Source organism: Drosophila albomicans, chromosome 3, assembly GCF_009650485.2.
Source record: "Drosophila albomicans strain 15112-1751.03 chromosome 3, ASM965048v2, whole genome shotgun sequence".
Lineage (NCBI taxonomy): Eukaryota > Metazoa > Arthropoda > Insecta > Diptera > Drosophilidae > Drosophila > Drosophila albomicans.
Window position 1 is genome coordinate 42,207,052 of NC_047629.2, and position 24,859 is coordinate 42,231,910.

Sequence of the window (24,859 nt, forward strand, 5' to 3'; positions counted from 1 at the left end):
AAAAAGGCAAAAAAAAGACAATGCGAACTGATGAGATAGCAAGAACAAAAAAAAAGTAATGCACATGGAACTGCAGATAAGCGATGAAAAAAAATGAGTTTGAATGAGTGTTTGCGAAGTGAATAATATGAATGATGAATGCAGCAAGTCAAACACAAATGTAGCGATATCTTTCGTATTGATAAGCAGCAAAAGAGAGTGGAAAACTAGCTGCATTTCCTTCCACTTCTCTCTCTCTCTCTCTCTTCTCTCTTGACTTACTCTCAACTGACTCTCCACTGAGTCATATTCCGGGAAAGTGTTAACTAACCGAGCGAGTTCACTTCAATTTGCCATGCTCATTAACTTTTACTCGGCTTTTTATCTTCACTCAACTTAACTCACTCTCTTGTTTTCTCTCTCTCCCTCTTTCAGGGCAAGGTCTCGCATGATTCAATCAAGCAGCTTGTGCTCGAAGCAGAGCATTTGGTGCGCGACGCTCAGGAGGCAGCATTGAAGACGCCAACGAAGCAGAAACATTCCATCATCAAGATTTCCTCGACGGTCAAGAAACGCGACATCATTATGCCCGGTCCCATCAAGCAAAGAGTCGAGGTAGGTTTTCACTTCATATTTATTATTATTATTCCCTATTAATCTTCCACTTTCTCTACAGGAATGGCTGGAGCATCAACCCTCAACGCCACAGCTACTAAATCGCAATCATCATTCACATGAGGCTCCAAGCAGCAAACCCGATGACTGCGAAGCCTCCGGTGAGGCATCAGAAACCGATTCCATGCCCCACAAGGATGCCACATGCGGTGTCGGCTCCGATTCATCGGAGGGATTCACCGACTCAATTGCCACCTGCATGCAGACGAGCACCAACTCGTATGGCAACTCCACAGAACGCATTGGCGGCTCCGCTGAACCCATTCATCAGCCAACCACTCCGCTTGGCTTTGGCAGCAGCAATCAGAGCCTGAATGTCAAGGTCGTCAAGCGTCCGCAATCGCGTCGCAAGTCCGAGCGTCCTTGGTCCGTCTCCTGCCTCTCGCAGTTGACCACAGATGCCGCACAGTTGACCACAATCATTGCTGATGTGGGGCAGAGTTCACCGCCTGGCTTGGCCAGTCACTCGATCAGTGAGAGCGCCTTGGACTCGCTCTCGCCGGGACCTAGAGCCAGAGCTGCTTCCTCCTCTGGCACGGGCAGCAATGCTGCACGCAAGGCGGATAGCAAAGGATCGCTGCGTCGCCGTCGTGCTAGGAAGAAGCGCATGTCTGCAGCTTCTGGTGGCAGGAAGTCCGATTCGGGTTCCGAGACACACGGCGATCTCACACAGACGCTGATGAAGTCCTGTGAATCGATGTCCTCGCAGCAGTTGCAGGAATTCACCAATGCTTTGTTGAGCATTCAGAAAGGTGGCTCACCCACCAATGCCAAGGCAGAAGAATCTTTGCCCGAGGGTGAATCGGAGTCGCACTTGATGGTGCCCAAGTTCCGAGTGGGTTCATTTACCACAGCTGCTCTCATGGCCAGCGAAATTCGCTTGGGCGCCTTGGCTGCGCTTTCTAATTACATGAACGAGGATGAGCAGCAAGCTGGTAAGTTAAAGCAGGAATTATTTAGATGTGGCATAGAAAAACACTTTTGAAACGATCTCTGAAAGTAACTTCCTTTCAAGAATGACATCATCTTTGATGGCGTCGTGCCCAAACTCACGTAAACAACAATTAATCAGCAATGCAGTTTGATTCAAGAAAAAAAACAATTACTAATCTTAACAGTCATGTATAGTCTAGGAATATCTAGAGAGCGCCTTCAAAATACTTATATTATATTCCTTATCAACGCAATTAATAATGGTAGATATTTCGACTCGATATATAGCGGCATTAGGTATAATTCTATTATTATATTCCCCATTAACTTATCGCCAAATTATTTGCTCTTTCTTTTATCACTTTAGGGGTTTTCCCAAATTGCATGTTAAGCCTAATCACTTTGTTTATGTTGAGATTATTGTATTAAATGGGTAGTATTCTATAAAACAGACAGTATTAAATAGACAGTGAAATGTGTAATCTGGCAGAGATAAATGCAAAGCCTATTTATACATTTTGCAAGAGCTTCCAAAAAAGTTAATTTGGGGAACTTTTTGATATCAGTTTTGCTCTACGTCAGTTTTGTTTTATGGATTAGGAAATAAACATTAAGAGACATTATTTATAAACAAGAACTAAACAAGTTTAAACAGTTGAAACAAGAGAAAAATCTTATTATACTTAATAGAAGTCACATCGAGCTGAGTTTCTTTTTAGGAAATAAATATTAACAGATTTTACCTAAAAAAAATAAATAAGATAAAAACCCGTTTTTAAAATTTAGCTTCTTATTGATTTTTTAAGGTCTGTGGTTTTGTCCTATAAATCTCAATCCATACCAAAGTAAACATTTTTCCTGAACAAAGCTTTAAATATAATAAGATTTTTCTTGAAGCTAAAAATGCATTTAAATATTAAAAATTTTTGTTCACAGTTCATCAAAATTAGGCAATCATAATAAATATATATTACTTTATTAACGTGATAAGAATTATATAAAAGTATCAACTTAATTTTAATCGTTTCAAAAGTGTTTCTTTATTGTTAGTTACTAAATGTCGTAATACTTTTTGTACATTGTGATTTCTCTCACAATCTTCAACAAATGCATATAATATTTCATAATGCTTTCTTTATATTGTGACTTCTCTGATAATCTTTATAAATTATATTATATGTTGTAATACTTTTTGTATATATTGTGACTTCTTCTCTCACAAGCACGCACGCCCGTACCCAGGCCAAAAGGTACCACGATTGCACCTCTTCCTCTCTCTATATAAGAATAAATCCCCATAAATGCTTTTGGCATCGATCAAGTTAATTAATCATAATTATTTTTGTTTTATTTTGGCACAGAACTGAGCACTGAGGATCATCACAGCAGCATCTCGGAGACCGCCTGGGATGATTATCAAGAGAAATACAATTCGGAGAACTATTCGGAGGGCTTTGATTCGGATGCAGCGCGTCGTCTCTTGGAATTTGGCGATGACTATCGGTGAGTGGAGATCTTTTGCTCTTGCTCTGGTTCTCTCGCAGCCTTGAGTGACCTTTGGATATTTATAGCTTAGTTCATAAATCATATAGTAAATGTTTTGGGGTGTTTCTGTTTTTGGGTTGCAGCAATTTCATTGATTCGCAGTCGGATTGCTGCAGTTCGCTGTCGGCAGCCAACAATTTGGATTCGTTTTCGCCACCGCGAATGGATTCACTGCAGCAACACGAGCTGAAGGCGCTGCACATCAACCAGGAGACAATCAGCAGCAGCGTTGATCACGCTCGTCGTCAACGCGCCCTCGAACTTCAATCGGAGCGACGTCGCAAGACGCTCGAAGTGCGTCGCAAATCGTGTCAAGGTAACGTCTGAGTATATTTATTTCATAGTTCATTTGATTAATCTTCAATTTCCTTTTCACAGACATGGCTGAGGCCATCAACTCACAGACGGAGCAGCAGCAACAACAGCAGGTGACTACTGCGAATCTTTCCTCCTCGGCCACAGCGCTGATGACACCCAAGAATCCGCCCGCAACCCGTCCGCCCGTCCGCACCGAGTCTGTGGGCCGCAAACTGGAGTTCGGCGCTGGCATGAGTCACTCTGCCCAGTCGCTGCTCCGTCGCACCTCCGAGAGCGACACTTCGACGCGTCGTCGTCGCACTGTCACCGCCGATGAGCGAAGACGTTCGTCACGCAACCTGGAGAAGTGCATTAAGCTGATCCCAGCCACATCGTCGTCGAGTGGCGATGACTCCGAGGATGGCGAGCAGGAGATGCGCTCTCTGCTCCAGCAGAGTCGCGACAGACTCGAGGATACGCGTGCTCTCAAGATACGCTGTCATCTGCTGCGACCTGAGGATTATGTAAGTGTCGACCAAGTGTGTTAAAGAGAGGTGACAAAGAGATAAAAGACACTGACAGAGTAGTAGATAAAATGTGATAGCAAAGAGTGAAATGTTAGTTAGCTAAATGCCTTTTTTGTGTAACCAAATGTGAATTCATTAGAGTAATTAAGGGAACAATTAGTTCGTTATAGCAAGTGCAGAGAATGTTCGGATAAATAAGATACAAAATTTAACATTAGATTGTTAATTGTATTAAGAGTAAATAAGTTATTGAAAAATGTTCTTAAGAGACGAACAAATTTATATTAAATTTATAGAAAATTTAGAGATGTTCTTATAAGAGATTACTGTATACAAAAAAGACAGTCGAATGCCCCAGCAACCAGAACTTGTTACAAATTTATATAAAATGCATGGAAAATTGAAGATAAAGTAAGTTTGTGGAACACAAATTTAAGCCCTATTTATATTAAAGCTAAAAGAGTAAAAGATAGCAAGGGATTTAATCAATAGTAAGGTATCAAATTTATAAAATATGATATAAAACATATGAACAGTTGTAGAAGAAACAGATTAGTTTTCCTTTATAATAACCATGATTTACGATGGGATCATATCAATAGTAAGATATCTAATTAAAAAAATTTCAAAAGTATTTCTAAAATTTTTAGAAGATCAATAAGATGAAAGACAGATCTTGATAGAGATCACTTGTTGTCTATTAAACTGTAGTTAAAGCAGTCATAGTATGGAAAGTTTTCTTTCTAAAATTCACTTTTTAAATACACATTAATAATGCAATCTCTTGCCCTTTTCAGCACGAGATTATCAACACTTGCCGGGACAACATTCGGTGCCTGGAGGCCGTGCTGAGAGGTCCGCCTGGGACGGTGCTGTCAACGCACTGCGCCGGCCAGACAAAAGGTGAGTCCTTGCCAAGAAGCTGCCGGCTGCTTGTGCGCATGTCTGGCACTTCCGCATCCGCATTGGCTAGTGCTGCTGCTGCTGCCACAGCCACAACAACAACAACCGCTTTGCAACCTATGGTCGAGTGCAAGTGTGCGCCCATCACACGTTTTGTGGCGCGTGTCATCGAGTTTGTGTTGGATGTGAGCAATCTGCTGGAGCATTTTGCTCTCTATAGGTTTCTGGCCGGCACGCTGAGATCGCTCTATGCGCTCGTTAATCGGCCATTGGGGCGACTCGACCGTTTGTTTGGCGGTTTTCGAGGATTGCTCTGAAAGAGCAGTGGCTCTCAAACTGCTAAACAGTAAAAAAAAAACAGGGAGAGCTTTGCCTTAATTTTGCCAAGCGAAGAAGAAAGCTTTTAATGCAGCAGCTTTTAAAGCTCATTAAACATGTATTATTTTGTACGATTCTGTATTATTATTTTGTATGATTATAATTTGGAAAAATTTTTGTTTTTGCATTTGACAAAACGCATTTTGCATCGAATTTCTATTTGCTATTTTTTTTGCATTTGTTTAATACTATTATTAATTTTAAAAACTACAAAAGAAAATATTATTTATTTTGCGCATTTATTTCTTTTTTTGGCCAATAAAAATTATCGTTTTTATATCAAGAAAATACACCAAAAGCATTTCAAATTGTTCTATAGTTTTTGATTATGTATTTATTATCTTCTATATTGTATATGAATATTATATTTAAATACGTATTAATTTGGTGTTATTGTTTCGTTTAACTACTCGTAATCTGTTAATATTAGTATGCTTGTGTTTTTGTCAAATGTTTAACCAAAAATTAATTTAGACTTTTCATTTATTAGTTTAGTTTTTTTTTTTTGCTATAATACACTTTGTAATCGTCATCTGCACTAATCATTCTAAAATGAGACCTTTTGGGTTACATATTTATACTCAAATCTGAATTTTAATAATCTAATTTGATTTAATCAAATTTTGTATTAATCACAGTTTGAATGGCACAGTTGTGGAACCGTCACAGTTGATGAGCAATTGTGCCTTTGCTAAGCAAAGCAGTTAAAACTGTAATCATAACAAAATACGTAAATGAGAATTTATATGAAGCATTCAAGAATACTAGGAAAGTGATAAATTTACTTAATATTATGGATTATATGTGGGCATTAGAGGAAACAACTGCTTTGACCCCTACAAGAGCAAATTATTTTAACAGCTGACGTCATTTTGTGATATAGCGAAAAGCGGAAATATTATTATGATGCTGAGTGAAAATTTATTGAAATGTATATTGAAGAAATGCCAAGAATCTCATAAAACTGTTGAGTGGAATAATTTATTAGCTTTGGCATGCGCTTGAGGTTGTCGCAGTGCTCACAAGCGCCGCTAGATGTCGCTAAGTGAAAAGCCTCACTTGTGCCTCTCCAACTGTAGCTTAAAGTTTGTATGTGTTCTGTTTGTGTGTTTGTTGGTCATCTGGTATTGTTGTTGCCGTTGCTGTTATCGCCATCATCTGCTTTTGAAAATGACGTCGTTGTCGTCGTCGCCACTTTGAAATGTTGACGCAGGCGCTGCTCATGTTTTTGTTGTTTTTGCAGTTCTCTAGCCACGCCGTCGTTTGTTGTTGCTGAGCTGCCGAAACTAATGAGCAAGCCGAAACTCACACACACACACGCACACACCGACTCATGTATCGGTATGGCATTGAGTGTGAAGCCAAGTTCAAAAGTTAATGCTACCACTCTCCCTTACACACTGCCACTCTCTTTTTTTCGTGCGCTCTCTGTGCTCTCTCTACCTGAAAGCTGCTGCGCCAAAAACAATTGAAACGGCCGACGAGACGCAGAGCGAGGCGTCGTTGACGTCTCAGTTCATTTTTAGCGTGCGTTCCAAGCGGTTCTGCTTCCGTCGCCGTCGTCTTTGTCGTCGTCGTCGTCGATGCTTTTAACTGTTATTCAATGTGCTTCCGCGAGCTTTAAGAACTCACACTAATTTTTCATCGAATCTCCTTTTCCCATTAAAACACATGTTCCATTAACTGTGATAGCAACAGCAACAGCAACTAAAAAAAATCTCAATAAGCTCAACAAATCTCGTCGAAACATCGAGACATTTGCATTCATAAAACAAGTCGCGTGTTTTTTTTTATATCGTGTATAAGAGTGCATTATAAGAGTCGGTGCAGTGGAAACGCTTGTTGGGTTTTTCTTATTGTTTACTCTAGAGTTTCCCAACATTTCGAGGTCATCGAGCTGCGTGTAAATCAATCTCTAAAAGAAACTTCTCTCTGCGTATTTTTGTGCGTGAGTGTGTGTTCAAAGTAAACAAATTGAAATGTTTAAATACGCAAATTGATTACGAAAATTGTGTTCAAGTGGCGCCGCCTGGCGCAAGCATAAGGCAACAGCAAGCGAGCAGCTGGCAAAGCAACACGCTTAAGTGGGTCACCCCAAGGGTTGCTCAGGAGTGTCAAGTGTAAGCGAGATAGCAACAGCGAAAGCTCGTGTGTCACAATGGGCAAAGTTAGTGTCGCGATTCAAACGGACATATCTGGCATGCTCTCCGCCAGCTCTTCGGCCTCCACTTCGCGTTCCTCATCGGAGCAAGGTAAATAAGTACTGTACTTGTACACAATACACAAGGCGATACCGTTATGTGCATAGAGATGGGCTTATGCTAGAGCAAACAGACGTGCCCAAAGGGGGGAACTTATCGCTTAAATTAGGTACAGGTGTAAATGATGTTGTATACAAGGTGCAGACACAGACAACGAGTGGAAGATGCAGAGAAAGACAGAGAAGAAGATCGTACACAAGAGATAAGATGAAAAAGCTAATTGGACACTTAAAGCTGACGAAAGTGAAATACATTCGAAATGAGATATAGTTGGCAGTTGAAATCGAGAAGTAGAAAGGGATAGCTAATGCATTATTCATCGTTCACTAACGAATAAAGTAGAAGATTTTTGGAATTTTCTTCGGTAATAAACCGAACTAGGAAATTCTAAATGTAAATGCATATTATAAACATTTAAACGATAGAAAAGGGATTAGTTGAAATGAAATTAATACTGAGACATTAACAATATCAAAATTCTTAAGAATCCCAAATGGATTAAAAGAAATTTCACATATAAAGAGATTGTACATAAGAAAAATTAATAGAGAAGATAAGAGCCCACTAAGATATTAAACATTTCCACTTTTCAAGCTACTTAAAACATCTTTATGTTTCTATCTCCATAAGCCTCATTTGAAAATGCATAAAAGAAAGACTTTAGCACTCTTAAGAGGCACTTAAGTCAAAGTACCTCCCAAAGTACTCTCCCCTATAGCAATGATATCATAAAAGTCTTTCTACAATATGGAAAAGATTGCACAATGATCAAACAGACAAATTATGATGTAATCTTAATATAAAAAGAAATGAGAGAAACACTTGGAAGAAAGATGCGATTGAAGCTTAAAATATTTGGAAATTTATAGAAAGTTCTTAAAACACAAAACTAAATTCAGATAATTGAAGTAAAAGTTTTAAAGTCTCCATTTGCAGTAATGTATAAAAAAGAAATACTTTCTTGAGTTTTGCAAATAAAATATAATTTTACAACTCGTGAAGGCATTAAAAAAGTTAAGGCACTTGGGTACCTATTATAAAGATTTTATGTTTTAATTAAAGGTACTAAAATAGATGTAATCTTCAGCTGGAGAAACTTTTGTAAAAGAGAAACACTCAAAGTTTCAGGTATTTCGACAGGTATTCACAATTTATTTGCGAATCATTCATTATATGTTAGCATTCATGATGATGAATCTTCAGTTCAGTTAGTTGTTGGTTGCGCATTTGTGCCACATTTCGTTGCGATAGACAGCTTGGCCGAGTTTGGCTGCCACTTGTTGCCCCATTGGGTTGGCCTGATTCTTGCAACTTTAGCTGCAAAGTTGCCGCTTCCCGCTGCATTGCTAATTAAGCATTGTTGCACCAGCTGGAGAAGTGTGGAATGTTGTGGCATGCAATGGAGTTGCATGTGCAGGGCGTTGTTGCATTATGGCCATTTGCTTTATAGCCATCAATCTGCGAGTGTAAGCTGAGTTGAGTAGAGTTGCATTCACGCTTAGCTTGGCAACTCTCATTAACGGTACATGGGGACTGTGCTTTTATGGTCAATTGTAGAAGCGTTCCGCTTTTGAAGTTTTATGGCCGAGTGAGGAAAACCGGAACCCGGTTCATCGTGGGTCACAACAAAAAACAGTTCTAAGGCAAAACCTTATGCTGTTATACAAATTGTGTGGCGTCATTCATTCTCTACATTAATTATAAATGAAACTTTTTTCTGTTGTCATCTGTTGTTGTTTTTTTTTGTTGCCTTTGGCTTTGCCCTCGTTTGTGGTTGACCTTCAATTCGCTGGAAATGTTAAATCATTGAAAAATTGAAATCAATTCGCATTTGAAATGGAGCCACAATCTTAAGTGTGTTGTGTTGAGTTGCAATCTTGTGGTTGCTCTCGAACACACCTTCGAAATGAGCTTAAAAGGCAATTGCTATTATTACATTTGTCTTCTGTCTGACTGCAGGTCGCGTATACGCCCCATCTCCCTGAGGGGTCATTGCATTCAAGCATAAAACGAGAGTCGAAATATCTCGAATTGCTTGCGGCAATTTCCTCTGACTAATCAGCAGCATTTCTTAAACATATCACCAAAAAGTTGTTTGTTTACTTTGTGTATAATTTTTGCTAATTGTATATAATTTTTTCGGTTGATGTCACACATAATTGTTCAGGCTTATTTCGTGGGCAAATATTTAAGTCGCCTATTTTAACCGCTCGCTTGTTGACTTTACACATTGTTCACTCTTTGGCGCTTACCTCATCCTCCAAATAAAAACATATGTTTATTCGGTTTCGTTTACAATTTAGTTTGTTTGTTTTAAGCGAGTAAAAAATAGGGAAAGAGGCGTCTCGATTCGTTATCGTGCCTGGTCGCCAATTGGCACCGCCTTCTTTGTGGCGCTCCCTTTTTTGTCGCATTCCCATTTCATTTATGGCTTCTAGTCACGCAGGACGAACGGAGGACGAACCCATCAAATATGTTACTTAAGCCATTTACAAGGCTGTTTCCGTGGGCAAGAAAATGTTCAAGTCAAGTAAAGTTGACATAGGCAAGAAGTAATAGAGTAAAGCGTGTTTACAGTCGAAATTTAAATAAACAGTATTGTCATTTTAATTCTATATTTCCAATATATATAAAATATAGAATATTAGAGGTGCCACCGAAATCGCTTCCGCTCAATTTCGCCTCAATTCCGCGCACAAATTTTAAGCGAAATGAACCCACATATTTATTATATTATATATACATTTATTATTTATGAAAATATAGAAGATATATACATTTATTATTTATGAAAAGATTCAAGAATACTTTCTTTTTAAAATGTTTTTGCAACAGGAAAATATTGTAGCTGGAGCCTTATAGAACTTCAAAACTCGAGAGAAAGTTTAGAATGAAATATATTATAGTAATTTCACTGAGTGTATCACATTTAGAACTATAGATTATTTACTTGACTCAGAAGCTGACAGTATACTAATCATTTCTATTGACAAATAGTTGCAAAGTTCGTTTTCGAATGCAGATAATGAAATAATAATATAATACTCTGTTATTCGAACTCAGAAGGCACGTCAGCTTTAAAAGCTGAATAAGAAAACCCTAAGGTGATTGTACTGCATTCAATAAAATTTAAACAGCTGTATTTCGAGTGCACCAAACAGCTGCTATGAATCAAAAGAGATAGAAACACAGCCAGAGAGAGAGAGAGAGAGAGAGAGAGAGAGAGAGAGAGAGGGAGAGAGTGCAATAAATTGAAAGAGAGATTGTTTATATTATACTACAAAATTGTTCTCTGTTGATTTGTTGGCAAATTTAGAGGGAGTTAAGAGGGAGCTATTTGAGGTATTTGGATTTTGAACTCCCACGCGAAATGTTTTACAATTTTCGAATGTTATTTTTGCCAAGTTTTGAGTGTGCAAATGCAAACAAAAAGAAGCATTCATCCACACACTCAGACAAAGTCAACGCCCTTGGTTTATTTGTTTTTCTGTTTTCAGTTTTCTGACTGCAATTGCATTTTATTGTTTTGCGGTTGCATTTGCATATTTTGATTTTTTCTCCCTCTCTTGATTTTTTTTTTTTTTGCTATTTACTGCGTGACGAAATGCAAATAATTTAACAATTTCACTGACAATGACTTGGCCAAGTTAAAAGTTAAAGTGACAGACAGTAGCCAGGAAGAGATTTCACTCTTAGAATCGCAATTTGTGAAATAAGTGCAGCAATTGGCAATTAATTTCTGATTAAAGTGAAAGTCGTGGCAATTTCCATTTCCCATTTCCATTTCCATTTTCATTTGCTGCTAATGGCTAATCAATTTTATGCACAATCGCTGCCGCCGCCCCAAAGTCATTAAGTCAAAGCTTAAGCTGAACGCAGATTATTATACGGGGAGTCGATTGGGGGGAATCTCTTTCCCAGTTGACGCCCCTGTATATCAGTTTAAGTGGTCGTCGGGTCGTTGCCTGATAATGTCTTCCTGCCTCTCTGAGGAGATCTCTGCTTCCACCCCAAAAACCTGACCACGAGTTGTGCAATCTCTGAAGATTACAGGTTGCTCAGCAACTAATAAAAAGTGCGTAGTCTGAATGCGTTGCAAGTGGCATGTGGCATGTGGCAAGTGGCAAGTGGCTATCATCTAATGCCACATACGAACGAATCTCGTTCGCTGATTCGAGTCAATTACCTGTTTCCCCTCCCACTCTTTATAGTATTTCTCCCTCTCGCTCGCTCTCTGAGCTCAATTTAGTTTGTTGCTCGATCGTTTTGTTGCGCTCGAGTTGCTGTTGCCGTTGCGGTTGCGATTCCGACTGCGGGCTTGGCTGCAACTTGGCCACAGCCACAAGTTCAGTCAACCAGTTACGCTTTGCCAGCCAACACGTTCGGTCTTTAGACGCTCTTTAGCCACAAATCCTCCTCAGTGGAAACTCTTTCAAAGTGCGTGCAGCTTGTAAACGAACTGATTAAAGTGCGTTGCCAATTGCAATTCATTATTTAGTGGGTGAAAGTAATTTGTTGTGTCAGTTGCAAAGTGAATTTATAGTATACATTTTATACTACACGTAAGTGCTTAATCTCCCCTCGCAGTGTGCTTAATCATTTCCTGCCCTGCCACACACAGAATGCAGCCAGTTCGCCCATTGTTGATGTGGTCTGATCAAGTTTAAGAAGTGCCCACATTATTTGTGTTTTGCAATGTCAAAGACGTGATTGAAAGTAACTCAAAAAGTTAAACTAAAACTTACCCTGTGAAAGGTATTAAACTGAAAAAGAACACAGAAAGAAAAAGTGTCAAAATCAAGAAAAACATCTTGAATCAAGATTGTTTGATGTCAAAATTGAACCAAGAAGTTTTGTTCTTAAACAAAGATTCAAATTCTAAAAATAATCTAGATTGCCCAATCTTCAAATTCAAGATTATAATCTTGTTTCGAAAATAGCTACATTTCAAAATTGAACCAAAAATCAAAAATCATAATCAAGATCAAACTTTCTAGATTAAATCTAGATTGGATATACTTTATATAAGATTGATTATGACCCAAAAGCGAAGATGAAACGATCATAATAAGAGATTGTCATCTTGTTTCATGTATGGAAAAATCTTTAAATTGAGCATAGAGTGCAAAATCTATAGAAATTCAGTTGAAAATGTTATAATCAATGTTGTATTCAAGTTATACCTAAAAAGTTATCAAGTTGCTGTTGTTCTCAAGCAATTTAAAGTCACTGAATCTTTAAAAAGTATTTTTGTTTTTCTACTGCTCGATCATCATTAATTCACTCATAGTTAAATATGCTAATTGTTTTCATTAGCAACGTGTTTTTCGACTAATTTTTGATGCAGCAAATAATCACTCAAAACATACTGAATCGATTGGCAACGTGGGCAATTATTTAGGGGAATGAGCAAAATGAGAAAAACTTGAATGATTTATGACTTTAAACTAAAATATTGAGAGTTGTGCATAGTAAAGAAAACTTATGTGAATTAAAGGGTTGTTATTAGAGAGATCGTGAGAATTTCTTAAACAAAATTTTCCAAAAGAAATCGAAAGACACTGAAAACAATCGTAAAACATAAAATGAATTAATAGATCTTTCATTCAAGTTCTTTAGTCACGATTTTTTTTAAAGAAACATGCTCAATGACATTGAAAGAGAATAAAAACAATCTTAAAAGCACAATATTATATAATTAATAGAACTTAAGAACAACGAATGTATGTTGTTTTTAGTCGGTCGAATTTCTTAAATAAAACTATCCAAAGGTACCATAAATCACAGCAGTTGGCGCTAGTAAATTTAATAATAATAAAATAAATGCTCAATAAAAGTGTAAGATCATGAAAAAATGTTGTAAGCATAAAGATTATTCTCGTTTTGAATAATTTATAAATGCTTATTTGATTCTTACCTTTTATGATACATACAAGTTTTGAAACTAAAGAATATTTTCGCTGAATTCGTTGATTGAAAGTGAAATATTGAGTTTTGCTTCATATATTCACATATTTACAACATTAACCAGTCAATTTTTGATAAACTATATTGACATAAAAACTGTCCTAAATCACATTCTCATCACAGTCTGTTGCCCTCACTTGTAGTTTACAGGGTATCACAGATTCTTGCTGCAGTTGGGCGTCGCCTGAGGCTCCATTAAAAGTGCATTTTTGTTACAATTGAAAACTCGCTGCTCCCCCACGCACATACGCTGTCAGTCTCACGTTACCAGCACACACAATTACACACACAATTACGTACACAACAAACACACACAATTACACACACAACACACACACACTATAGTCACACACAGACAATCAGAAACCTTTGCTTTGCCTTGCCTGAAGCTGCGCTCAAGCGTTTAGTTGAAAAGTTGTTGCTGTTTGTTTTGCTGCACATTTTGTAGTTGCTTCTTTTTTCGCGTTTTGTTTTTTGTTTTTTTCGGCTTGGTAAACAAATAAAAGTTTCACTTTTCGGTGGCAGGAGAAAAGCGAAAGGTATTTATTACCCCAAAGGGCTGGCAAAGCGCGAATCGCAAATCGCAAATCCCAAAAAACTCGCAAACTTCGCTCCACAAACTGAAATCAATTAAGAAGCAGCTGTTTGGCTTTCACTGCAAATTATTAACTCGTTGCACTTTTTGATGTACTTTTGCAGATCTGTTGGCTGCCTGGGAGGATTTGCTTAACTGGAGCGAGAATGCAGCTGGAGCACGCAAGCTGCAGCAGGAGATGAGCGCACTGAAGCACACTCTGAGACGTCTCGGCGATAACGCCACACCCGAGCTCCTCGACACGGAGCCGGCCATTCAAATAGCCGTCGAGGCGCTGAAGGTAAGGCATTAATCAATCAACAAACTTGAATTACATTTTAATCATCTTCAACACTTGCAGCAAGAGCAAACACAGCTGGGCAGCTATCGCACCAACATGTTGCGCCTGAATGCCTCGGTGCATAGTTGGCTGACACGTCAGGAACGTCGCTTGCAACAGGAGCAACAGCAGCAGCAGCAACAGGAGTCCGAACAACTTCAGCAACTAGAAAAGCAACAGCAACTGGAACTAAAGCAACAGCAACTCGAGCAGCAACAGCTGGAAAATGGCAATGCCAACTCAACGGTGGCAATCACAGTGACCGACAGCAATGGCAACCAGGTGGTGGAGGCTTCCACAGGCACCAGCAGCAATTGGGATGTGAATAGTTTGCTCAGCGCTGAGCAGGAGTTCCACAAGCATCTCAAGGATGAGGTTAGCGACATGTACAGCGCTTGGGATGAGGCAGATGCCAGGTGAGTTTCGACTTAAATAACCATTCAATTCATTACTAATTCGAACTCTTTTACAGAATCAACTCGCAGCTGGAGATGCTCACCAATTCACTGATTGCCTGGCGTCAGCTCGAGTGCGGTTTAAGCGAATTTCAGCTCGCTTTGGGCCAAGATCGCGGCACACTTAAAGGCCTCGAAGGTGCGCTGGACAAGGGACAAGCCACACCCGTGGAGCTGGCACAGAATGTGAAGCTGGTGGCCAAACTACTGTCCGAGAAGGTCAACGTTAGCCAAGAGCAACTGCTCGCTGTGCAACAGCATCTCGATCCCAATCACATCTATCACATTGCCAAGTTCACCGCTTCGAATGGTTCGCTCTCCGATTCGGGCATCTCCGATGGCGGTGCCACCTCCGATGGTGGATTGTCCGAGCGTGAACGTCGCTTGGGTGTGCTGCGTCGTCTGGCCAAGCAGCTGGAGTTGGCTCTGGCACCGGGCAGCGCGGCCATGCGCTCGATTGCCGCACGCATGGAGAGCGCCGAGGCGGAGTTGAAGCAACTGCAAAACACTTGTCGTGACTTGATTGTGCGCACCGCTGCCTCGCATCAACAGAAGCAGCAGCAGCAGGAGCAGCAACAGAAGCAGCAACAAGTGGAGCAACAGCTGGCCAATGGCCATGTGAAACAGCAAGCGTTGAAGCCACAGCAAGCGCCACAGCAATCGTCGCCTAAGCGCCGCAATGCACGCAAGGCGCGTCAAGCAGCCGAGAAATTGGAGTTGCAACAGAAGCAACTGCAGCAGGAGCAAGAGCAACAGGTGGTGGAGCATCTGCAACGTATTGTGGCTGCAGGTGGTGGCGATGATCCCGAGGATCCGGCCAATGAAGCAGCTCTCCTAGACAACAGCGAAGATGAAGATGACACCAACTCCAAGGCAAAGCGACGTGGTTGGGCTTGGCGCATTGCGCGAGCTGCGGTGCCGATGCAATTGGCGCTGTTCACGTTCTTCTGTGCGGCGTGCATGATGCAGCCCAACTGCTGTGACAATCTCAACAATCTTTCGATGAGTTTACGCCTCAGCTGCGCTACATTCGCGGCCCGCCTCCAATTTGAGCGACGCATTTCGCAGTTTTTAAGTAGGCAACAGAAATAATTTACAATAGTAACGCGTACGTTAAGTGGATCCACATCCAGATACAGATACAGATTCTAAAGCGGATCTAAAGCCAGCATAGGCGATGTCCGCCAGCGCAGCGCGTTTTGCACGCGATTTGCGTGCGTTTTTTGAAGCAATCATTCAAAGCGTTTTTCGATTGTCTTCTTTTTTTAAGAAAAACATAAACACGGAGGCACTTAGTTTTTTATGCGAACGCAACGTTATTACTTAAGCTATACTTAAATAGTTATTTGATTCAATTGATTAATTCGTTTGGTATTTGTCTTAGGAATTTAGTTTGCGTGTGTTTTTTTCGTTTGTTTTTAATCAACTGAGAGACGCGTTTAAAATTAAGTGCACCAGAGAAAGCTCAACCTTAGGTGCAGATGGCACATATGCATGACATGCATTAAGTTATGTACTTACAGCCACATTTAGTGTGAGACCCATGACAAGCTCCAGTTACTAGAAATACAATTTATATAACACAAGAATCAAATTTGGATTCGAGATTTTTGTTTGTGCGATTTAATTGTGTCCACTTTTCGGTTTGAAAAACACGACAAGTGCCTATTAAAGACCCAAAACAGGGGCAAACGAATAAAACAGAGAAAAGAGAAAGGAAGATTGATAAAGAGAAAGAGAGAGCATATCGAGAACAAGGCATAAAGAGCTGAAACTAAAGCTAAAGCCAATCGGAATCTGGCAGAAAAGCCAGAGAGGAACAAAAGTTGAGATTTGAGAATTGAGGAAATCAGAGTTTCTATTTTTATACAACGCAAATGCGAAATGCAATTTATATACGGAGAAGCGAGCTCTATTAAGCTCTAATTAATTCAGTTTTATGTCTATTATATTAATAGGATAAATTCAGAGAAGGAAAACTACAAAACTACAAAAAAAAAATGAGAAAATATAAAATACTTAAATGAACAGAGAATATTCTTAATGTATCTGAAAAAAGTTGTTAGAGCACTATGCAGCAGCTAAACTATGTTTAGGAACTATATAAATTAAATACTATTTACATGTGTACTACTTATTTGGCAAACCAAGCAAACAAGCAAACAACAAAAGCAATTAAATTATAATCTACGTTTAAGTTTCGTATATCTTTGTGCGTTTTTCAATATTTTCAATGCAAAAACTATACACAGAAAAAAACTTACAAAAAAAATCTATATGAAAAAGTAAAAAATAAAAAGTATTAAGAGGCGAACATAATAAGTTGTTTTCTTTACACATGATATACTGTTGAAACCTTTGCATAGATTTTTACTTTGATATTTTCAGGAATAAAAATTTAAAATCCATTTCGTGTCCCTTGAGTCAACTATGGTTACATTTATCGTCCTTTTTATGCCAATATTATTTAGTAACATGAAATGGAAAATGTTAAGTAAGAAAGCTATTGACTAATGTGCTCGAATGTGAGATACCCGCTACCCATTTTGAATATGATTGAAACAGTACGGTAATTTTAAAATATACTAAATTAATGTATCACAAAAATACTACTATCCTATTGATATAGTCTATTGATATATATATATTCAAAATATACCAGATTGTTAGCCAAAGCTATTAAGATCCGTCATAGCTAGACGTTTTTTCGCATACAAAACAAGTTTTTTTTTATAATCTTATAGGTACAAAGTTATAATATCCTTTTACCCATGGGTAGCGGGTATACTATAAAAAAAATTTCAAGTGATTAATAACATCTGAATGGTTCAGGACAAGGCTTTCTTAAAATATCGACTTTAACCCACGATGCCAGAAAGAAATGAATGTAAAGCAATACTTTTTTGGAAGTGTTACTTGATGTCTACTATAATTCACAAAAATATCTTTAAAGTTGCATCTACAAAAATTGCTTAGATATGAAATTGATAAGAATCAGAAAGTTTCTGAAGTTTTTGACATGGTTGGAAAAATACAAAAATATTAAGCTGACATTCCCTCGCTTATTCCTTGTTCGGACTAAAGTCCTTGCTCTCTACGATCGAGTCCTCGGATAGATCCGCAACCAGCTGTTGATAGACACCCTCGGGCACCACAGTGCCCACAATCTTGCGATTGTCCACAGTCTTTACACGCACCATTTGAATCTTTCGGCCATTCTTCTCGATGATCAACGCAATGCGATCCCAGATGGGCAACATGAGACCCGAGAGCACATGATAGATGCGCATTCTGATGCCCACGGCACACTTGTTGCCAAACGGACAGCGACGATTCCAATAGATGTGCGAACACATGCGCAAACATTGATTGAACTGCAGATCCCAGAATTGCTTCACTGCCTCCGGTTGAGCTTTGACATAACGATTGGTCACCGAATCAAGGGTTTCGGTGCGCACTTGGGGACCTGTATTGGGTCTGTAGATCTTGAAGTTTATCTTGGTCGGGTCGCTGATGGATTCACTGGCATCGGACTGCGTGTCCAGGCAGAGAATGGCGCAGTTGTTGTTGTTGCGCTCCTGCTTAAAGATGTAGAAACCTTCGTGCTCATGGCGTGCTTCCTTGTTGAACCTGCAACGAGGGAAAGTAAGTAAAATTGGGTAGGTAATCAAAGACTTGACTTGTCTTTGCTGAATTTGCTATGGAATTCAATATTAACTTGCATTTCGACGCATCAACAAAACGTTTGATATGATCTTCAATAAATTTCAAAGATCAATATTAAAAAAGGTTTTAATTTTCAACACATAATAATAGTTCTAGCTCATCTTAGTTGCTATTGTAGAATTGCAGACAAAAGGAAGGAAGATATATCTTTATTTACATATATCTTTCTTCTTTTTTTTTAATTCTACAATTGCAACTTCTTCAGAAGAAATTCAATGATTAGAAAATAAACTGTAGCAACATACTGCCACATAGAAGCATTTGCAAACAGTTTAGAATTTCTTTTATGTATTTTTTAAGGATCAATATTATAAGATTCAAATATCCAATAACTGGTAATATCATTAAGTTATTTCTGTTGCAATTGTAGAATTATGGACAAATTGAAGGAAGAAAACAAGTATTTTTGTAGTAACATGGAATTTGTTGTAATATAGAATTTTGGAGAAAGGTAAGAATTAGTTCCTAATCTTGTGCAGCATAGTTACAGTTTAGTATATCTTTCATGACATTTTAAGCATCAATATTTAAAAGTATTATAGCTAGATTGTTAAGTCGGTTAGTCGGTTTAGAGACAGTCAGAGAATTACGTAGAAAGAGAATTAAAAAAAAAAAATTAGAAAATAATCTGCAATAGCATATCGATCTATAGAAGCACATGGGAAAGTTTAGTAACTCTATATTAAATAATTGCATATATCTAAATGTTTATTTCACCGGACAGACAGATCGATGGAAATGTTTATAATGACTTGCCTCATCATGCTTTATGTGGTATCAATACTTCTTTGTGGCTATTTCACTTTAACTCTGACAATACTGATCAATTTTGTACCTTCGTGAAAAGTGATTAGGGAATAAATACGACTCTTACTCACTTGGCGACCGCTTGTTCGAAGGACATGCCACGCACCACCTGCATTGTGTGCAACTCGGTGGCCGCTGTGCCCGTGGCATGTGGTCTAGTGAAGCGAATCTGCTTCACCACCGTCACAATTGCGCCATGCGCATCCAAGTCGAGGATGCCCAAGTCGAAGTGTCCCGAACGCTTCATCTGCAGGATCAGCGAGTACATTTTGTTCAGGAAGAACTTGAACAGCGCATTCTGCACTTCGACGCGACAGCCGAGGATGCGATTGAGGAACTTGGGAATGTTGCTGCTCTCCTTCTCGATGACAAACACCTGTTCGCCCTTCGGTCCCTCCGTCACACTAAGTAAGCCCACACCCGACAATGCCACACAGCAGTCGAAGCTGAAGTCACCTTTGTAGTTCTTCGGCACATGGACAGTCTCCAGCGGTTTCTCGCCTGCGATCTGTTGCAGCACACTCTCCAAAGCTTTGCGTCCAATGTTGTTGTCAATGTTAAACTTGGAGAGATCTCGGGCATCGGTTGCACGACGATCGCCTTGGGTTAAGGCACCCAAACTCTCCAGTCGCTTGGCCACCGTGGCAGCAAAGCGATTCTCTCCGCCCAGATCCGAGATGAGGAACACATACTCCGGTGCATTGGATTGATTCGAGCGATGAGTGCGTCCAAATTGTTGTATAGCGCGATCAGCACTCCACGGCAACTCCAGAGTGATGTGCAAGCGACGTCGCTGGATGGCAAGCCGACGATCGCTTTGCAGTGAGATGCCACTTGAGGCTGCCTCCGAGATGATGGCCACATGCTTCGAGTCCTCCATGAAGCGTTGCTTCTCCATGTAGTTGACCAGATCCATTGTGGTCTCCGCTTCGCCACGCTGTTCATACTTGTAGGTGTTCTCATCCGTTTGAATGACACGCCCTCGACGACCCGTCATCTCGGCCACAACATTAGTGCCCAGCAGCGAGATGATCTTGTCCAGCGTGTTCGGTGGCATGCGCCGTCCCAGATGCTCGATCTTGTCCAGGAGACGCTCTCGCACTGTGACACAACGTTCCACGTCACGTTGGGTAATCTTGGAGGCAAGGGACCGATCGTGCTCGTAGTCGGATGAGCTGCGTGCATTCATGTTCTTGCACAAATGCTGCAGAATGCGCTCCTGCATCGTCAGCTTCTCCACTAAAAATGCGGGGATTGCAGTTTAGGTGGGAGTAAATGGAAAAAAAGTAAATACATATCGTAAGATTGAATCAAAATTCTTTAATCAAGATTTAAATTTAGGAAGAATTTCATTTTAAAATTCTTGTACGAAAAAACTTCCTGAAAACTAAAATTCAAATCTTGCATCTCAAGCTTTTCCATATTAAGAACAAAGTTCTTGTAACAAAACTTCAAGAGTTAAATCTAAAGATAATGTTTTAAAATTCTTAATTTAAATTTACATTCATTAAACTAGAGTACAACAAGTTTATTTAAAAACTTATCGATGTTAGAAACAAATTTCTTGCATTAAGATTTTAAAACTGAAAAACTTAAACAAAATGAAATCTAAGAAGCAATTCATTTTAAAATATTTAAATTAAAATTTCTTTCTAAAAACTATAGTACAAAACTTGATTTAAAGAACTCTTCGATCACAAAAACAAAATTATTGCAGCAAATAAATATAAAAATATTGTTTGCAAACTAAAATCGTCAAGCCAAGAATATTTAAACTAGCCAGAAAGCAAGTAAACCGCATGTGGTTGAACGCTACACGATTGGGCTACAAATCGGTGACTTTCAAAAAAGTAAATAATAATAAATGAGAATAAGTGCACTGAATATAAATTAGAAATTTATAAAGAGTAAACTAAAAAATGTATATTTTGGGATCCATTTTAATATACATATTTGTATTATTAAATTAAAAGTATGTTTTTGAACGGATAATCTGGAATTGTTCTAGGTAACTATTAGTTAATCAAGAGTTTGGAATTCAATATTGAAATGTTCTTTAATGAATCAAAAATGTTACTTTCATGCTTTTAGAACTTATTTTTCCAATGTTTATGGAAAGTGGAACTTACCTTTATCCGCTTTGGGAGGACGTCCACGACGCTTGCGTCCCAACTTCATGCGATCCTCGTCTTCATCGTCGTTCCATAAATCTACATCGCTGTCATCGTACATGTCATCGTCGGACCAATCGTGTAAAAGCCGAGCTCGCTTCGCACTCCACGCGGATTTGTTACGCGATTCGGGAACAAAGGTGCCAGTGCTCAGCAACTTGTAAAGGGATTCACGGGTGGGTGCTGGGAAATACTTCTCGACAAAGGACTGCACAATCATCTTCGAGGTGGACACAAAGTTTGTCAGTTCGCCTTGATACATCTCCAGGTGCTCAAGAGTTCTCGATTCTCCCGTCGATTGCAAGCCAATGACGACAGCTTTGCCTTGTTGAGCTGCCTCCCTCACCATCTTGACCACCTGATTAACCTTCGAGGCAATGCAGAGATTCTTGAAGAAGCGCTGATGCGCAGACCAAAATTGACAGGTGATAATCTTCTGTACACGATTCTCGATGCACATCAGGCGACACGCCTTGACGAACTTCTCATTGATCTCCGCCCAGAGTTCAGCGGAGTGATTGTAGAGCTTAATGAACTCCCGTGACATCGGCACCTCCTCAATGCGAAAGGTGACATCCTTGAAGCTCAGCTGCCGGGCAATGTACGAACCCCGCAGCTTCATGTCCATGGCCACGATTTCCATGGCGCCAATGCCGCGTTTCTCCACCGTATTCACAAACTTGAAAAAGTCCGAATACGAGGTACCCGGACCCCAGAGACCCAACCGCACCATATAAGCCATATTCCGTGGCTCCGAGGCGCCTGTGGCCGAGGCATAAACAACTCTAGCCATGGGGAGCAGCTGCTGAAGCTCCAGCACTGTGGTTCCGGTCTTTGTGGACTTGCCCGCATTCATGAGACACAGATTCTTGGCCTTGTGACACTCGTCGAACACAATCACTCCTTCAAAGTCGCCGCCCATCCAGTTGGTCAGCTGCCTGAGGCGTGTGCTGTACTTGGGATTCGCATTCGCCGATTCGCCAATCAATGCGGTGTAGGTGCAAAAGATGACGCCCTTCTTGAAGTATTCATTCTCACCCGAATTGATTTTGCAGTACTTGAACTTGCTCATCGAGGCAACCTTTAGGTGCTTGCTTGCGCCAATGTCCAGCAGATCTCGCTCCGCATCGAACTTCAGATCATTCGACACCGATATCCACAAAGCACGCTTTCGGCCCCTGACATAGTTCTCATAGATAATGGCCGCAATGGTACGTCCTTTGCCCACTCCTGCGCCATCGCCGAGCAAGAAGCCAGCGCGTTCGCCACTCGGCAGCATCTGCTCATGTGCCTGGCAGGCATAGGTCACTGCCTCCAGTTGGAGAGCGCTCAGACGATGCGAGTTCTTCATCTTGTCGGGCAGACCCAGTTCGTAGGTGATATCGGGCAGCTCGACGGAGGAGAGCGTCGCAGTCTCCACCACGGGATCGGGATGCTTCGAGCCGCCTTTCAACTTGCTAGGCCAATAAGAAGAATAAGTGTCTGCCACGCCAATCTCCTCAAAGTCCACTTCATCATCTTCCACGAGCGGCGCATGCAACGTGGCTGCATCGGGACGCGTCGCCAGCGGACGCATTTGATTCGGCAGCTGCATCCTCAATTGATTCAATTGGGGTCTCTGGAGTTGAGTTGGAGCAGCACAGCGCAACTGCGTGGGCATCGCTATGAACTTGCCCTGCGCCTTCAACATGTCCACCGTGGACTTGTTCAATGCCATTCTTATGGGTTGTGCACCAGGCATTCGTGGCACAGAAATTCCCTGTGGGGGATTCTTGAGCACCAAGCGATAGGGACGCACTGCTCCAGGGGGCAACTGAGGTATCTTGCCCTGCTGCTGCAGCTTCAGTTGCATTGCCAAGTTCGCATTGAGAGGGAGTCTCTGTCCGGGCGCCACACCTTGAGGCAGCTTGTAGAAGACTCCCTGAGGTGGCAGCACAAGAGACGGCTGTGGAGGAACTTGAGAAGGAAGTTGCAAAGGGAGTTGTGAAGGAAGTTGTGAAGGAGGCTGTGAAGGAAGTTGTGAAGGAGTTTGTGGAGTTGGATGTGTTGGCAACGTTTGCGGCTTCACTTCGGGCTCGGCTTCCGGCTCTGGTTCCACCATGGGCAGCGAATTCAGTTCCTCCTCCAGTCGAGCATCGATGTCATCATCTTCGTCTTCTTTTGGGTTCACTTTATCTGGCTTGTCAGACACTGCGATTGCCTCATCTGCTTTTGGCGACTCATTTGCCACATTTGCCACATTTGCCCCACTTGCTTCTGTTTCTGCTCCTACCTCTGCCTCGGCTTCTGCGCCTGTTTCTGATTCTAGTTCCTTTAAAGTCATATTTAAAGAATTTAGTTCCTCCTGCAACCGCTTTTCGTCATCATTATCGAAGGTTGGAATCGGTTCCAATTGCACTTCATAATCTGCGTAGATATTGTTGTTATCGGTTGTTGATGGTCCCAAATCAAGCAGCTGATCGATGTCCACATTGAAAAGATCGTCATTAACATAGTTCTCTTCTTGGTTCTGCATAAGAAAAAGAGTATTTTAAGCACAGCAAGTAAATAATACTGAAGGGTCACTATCTATAAAGAACCAATATACGCTTCACGAAATTTACTTAGCTTACTTCTTGACTCTGTATAAGAATAGAGTATTTTAAGCATATCAATGACTAGTCCTAGCTTAAACTAAGACAAAAATCACTATAAAAGATTTGATTGCAAACTGCTTTTTTATAATGCTTTTTATACAACATTTGAATTTTTATATCTAAAATATTATAGTTGTCCTGCTAATTAATATTTTCTTATGTCAATGAATATTGTCCGTCAATAAATCAGAAAATAATATTGTACATCTGTCATTTACCTCCAATCCAACCGAAGATTCAGCTTGAGCAGTTCCTTCGAATTGGAATTCATCAAAGAAATTATTAAATAGGTCATCCTCTTCTGACATCTTTTATTAGTAAAATTTTTAATGATTTTTTTAGATTATTTTATTTTTATTGAGCAACTCTTAAATATGAATTACATCAGCACACAATAAAAACTTTTTAGAAACTGACAAGTCAATTGAAGAATATTTTAGATATAAAGCAGTCAGTGTTGAATAATTTCCATAAAAGTATAAAGTGTTGATTAACACAGATACTAAAGAGGAATGTCAAAAAAGAATGGGAATAAGTGAAAGATACTTATATGTATATCCATCTTTGTTTTTCCTGTCAAACTTTAAATCAAATTTCTATAAATGTTTTTTTTATCTTTTTTATTTCTTTCCGATATCATAAATTTGACATGGGGTAATTAAAACGGAGTCAAGGGCTTGCAGTT

At 40.0% G+C, this 24,859-nt stretch overlaps 2 protein-coding genes across 2 annotated transcripts in view; one reads left to right on the top strand and one right to left on the bottom strand.

Moving 5' to 3' along the window:
* The window catches only part of LOC117568270 (klarsicht protein), a 129,829-nt gene extending 112,666 nt beyond the window's left edge, over positions 1-17,163 (top strand). Inside the window, 10 exon segments of the mRNA XM_052003505.1 lie at positions 415-594; positions 656-1,589; positions 2,949-3,090; positions 3,216-3,448; positions 3,511-3,953; positions 4,754-4,859; positions 14,165-14,340; positions 14,401-14,795; positions 14,852-15,837; positions 15,840-17,163. Of these exon segments, the coding sequence (XP_051859465.1) occupies positions 415-594; positions 656-1,589; positions 2,949-3,090; positions 3,216-3,448; positions 3,511-3,953; positions 4,754-4,859; positions 14,165-14,340; positions 14,401-14,795; positions 14,852-15,837; positions 15,840-15,886 (3,642 nt within the window). The 3' untranslated portion in view covers positions 15,887-17,163.
* A 718-nt stretch (positions 17,164-17,881) lies between these two features.
* On the bottom strand, positions 17,882-24,572 carry LOC117568271 (protein strawberry notch). Its single transcript, XM_034248762.2, has 4 exons — positions 24,393-24,572; positions 21,497-24,047; positions 19,439-20,606; positions 17,882-18,464 (listed from the first exon to the last, which is right to left on the bottom strand). The coding sequence occupies exons 1-4, from the start codon at positions 24,480-24,482 to the stop codon at positions 17,897-17,899; spliced, it is 4,377 nt and encodes a 1,458-aa protein (XP_034104653.1). The 5' UTR covers positions 24,483-24,572; the 3' UTR covers positions 17,882-17,896.
* Between the last annotated feature and the right edge of the window lie 287 nt (positions 24,573-24,859).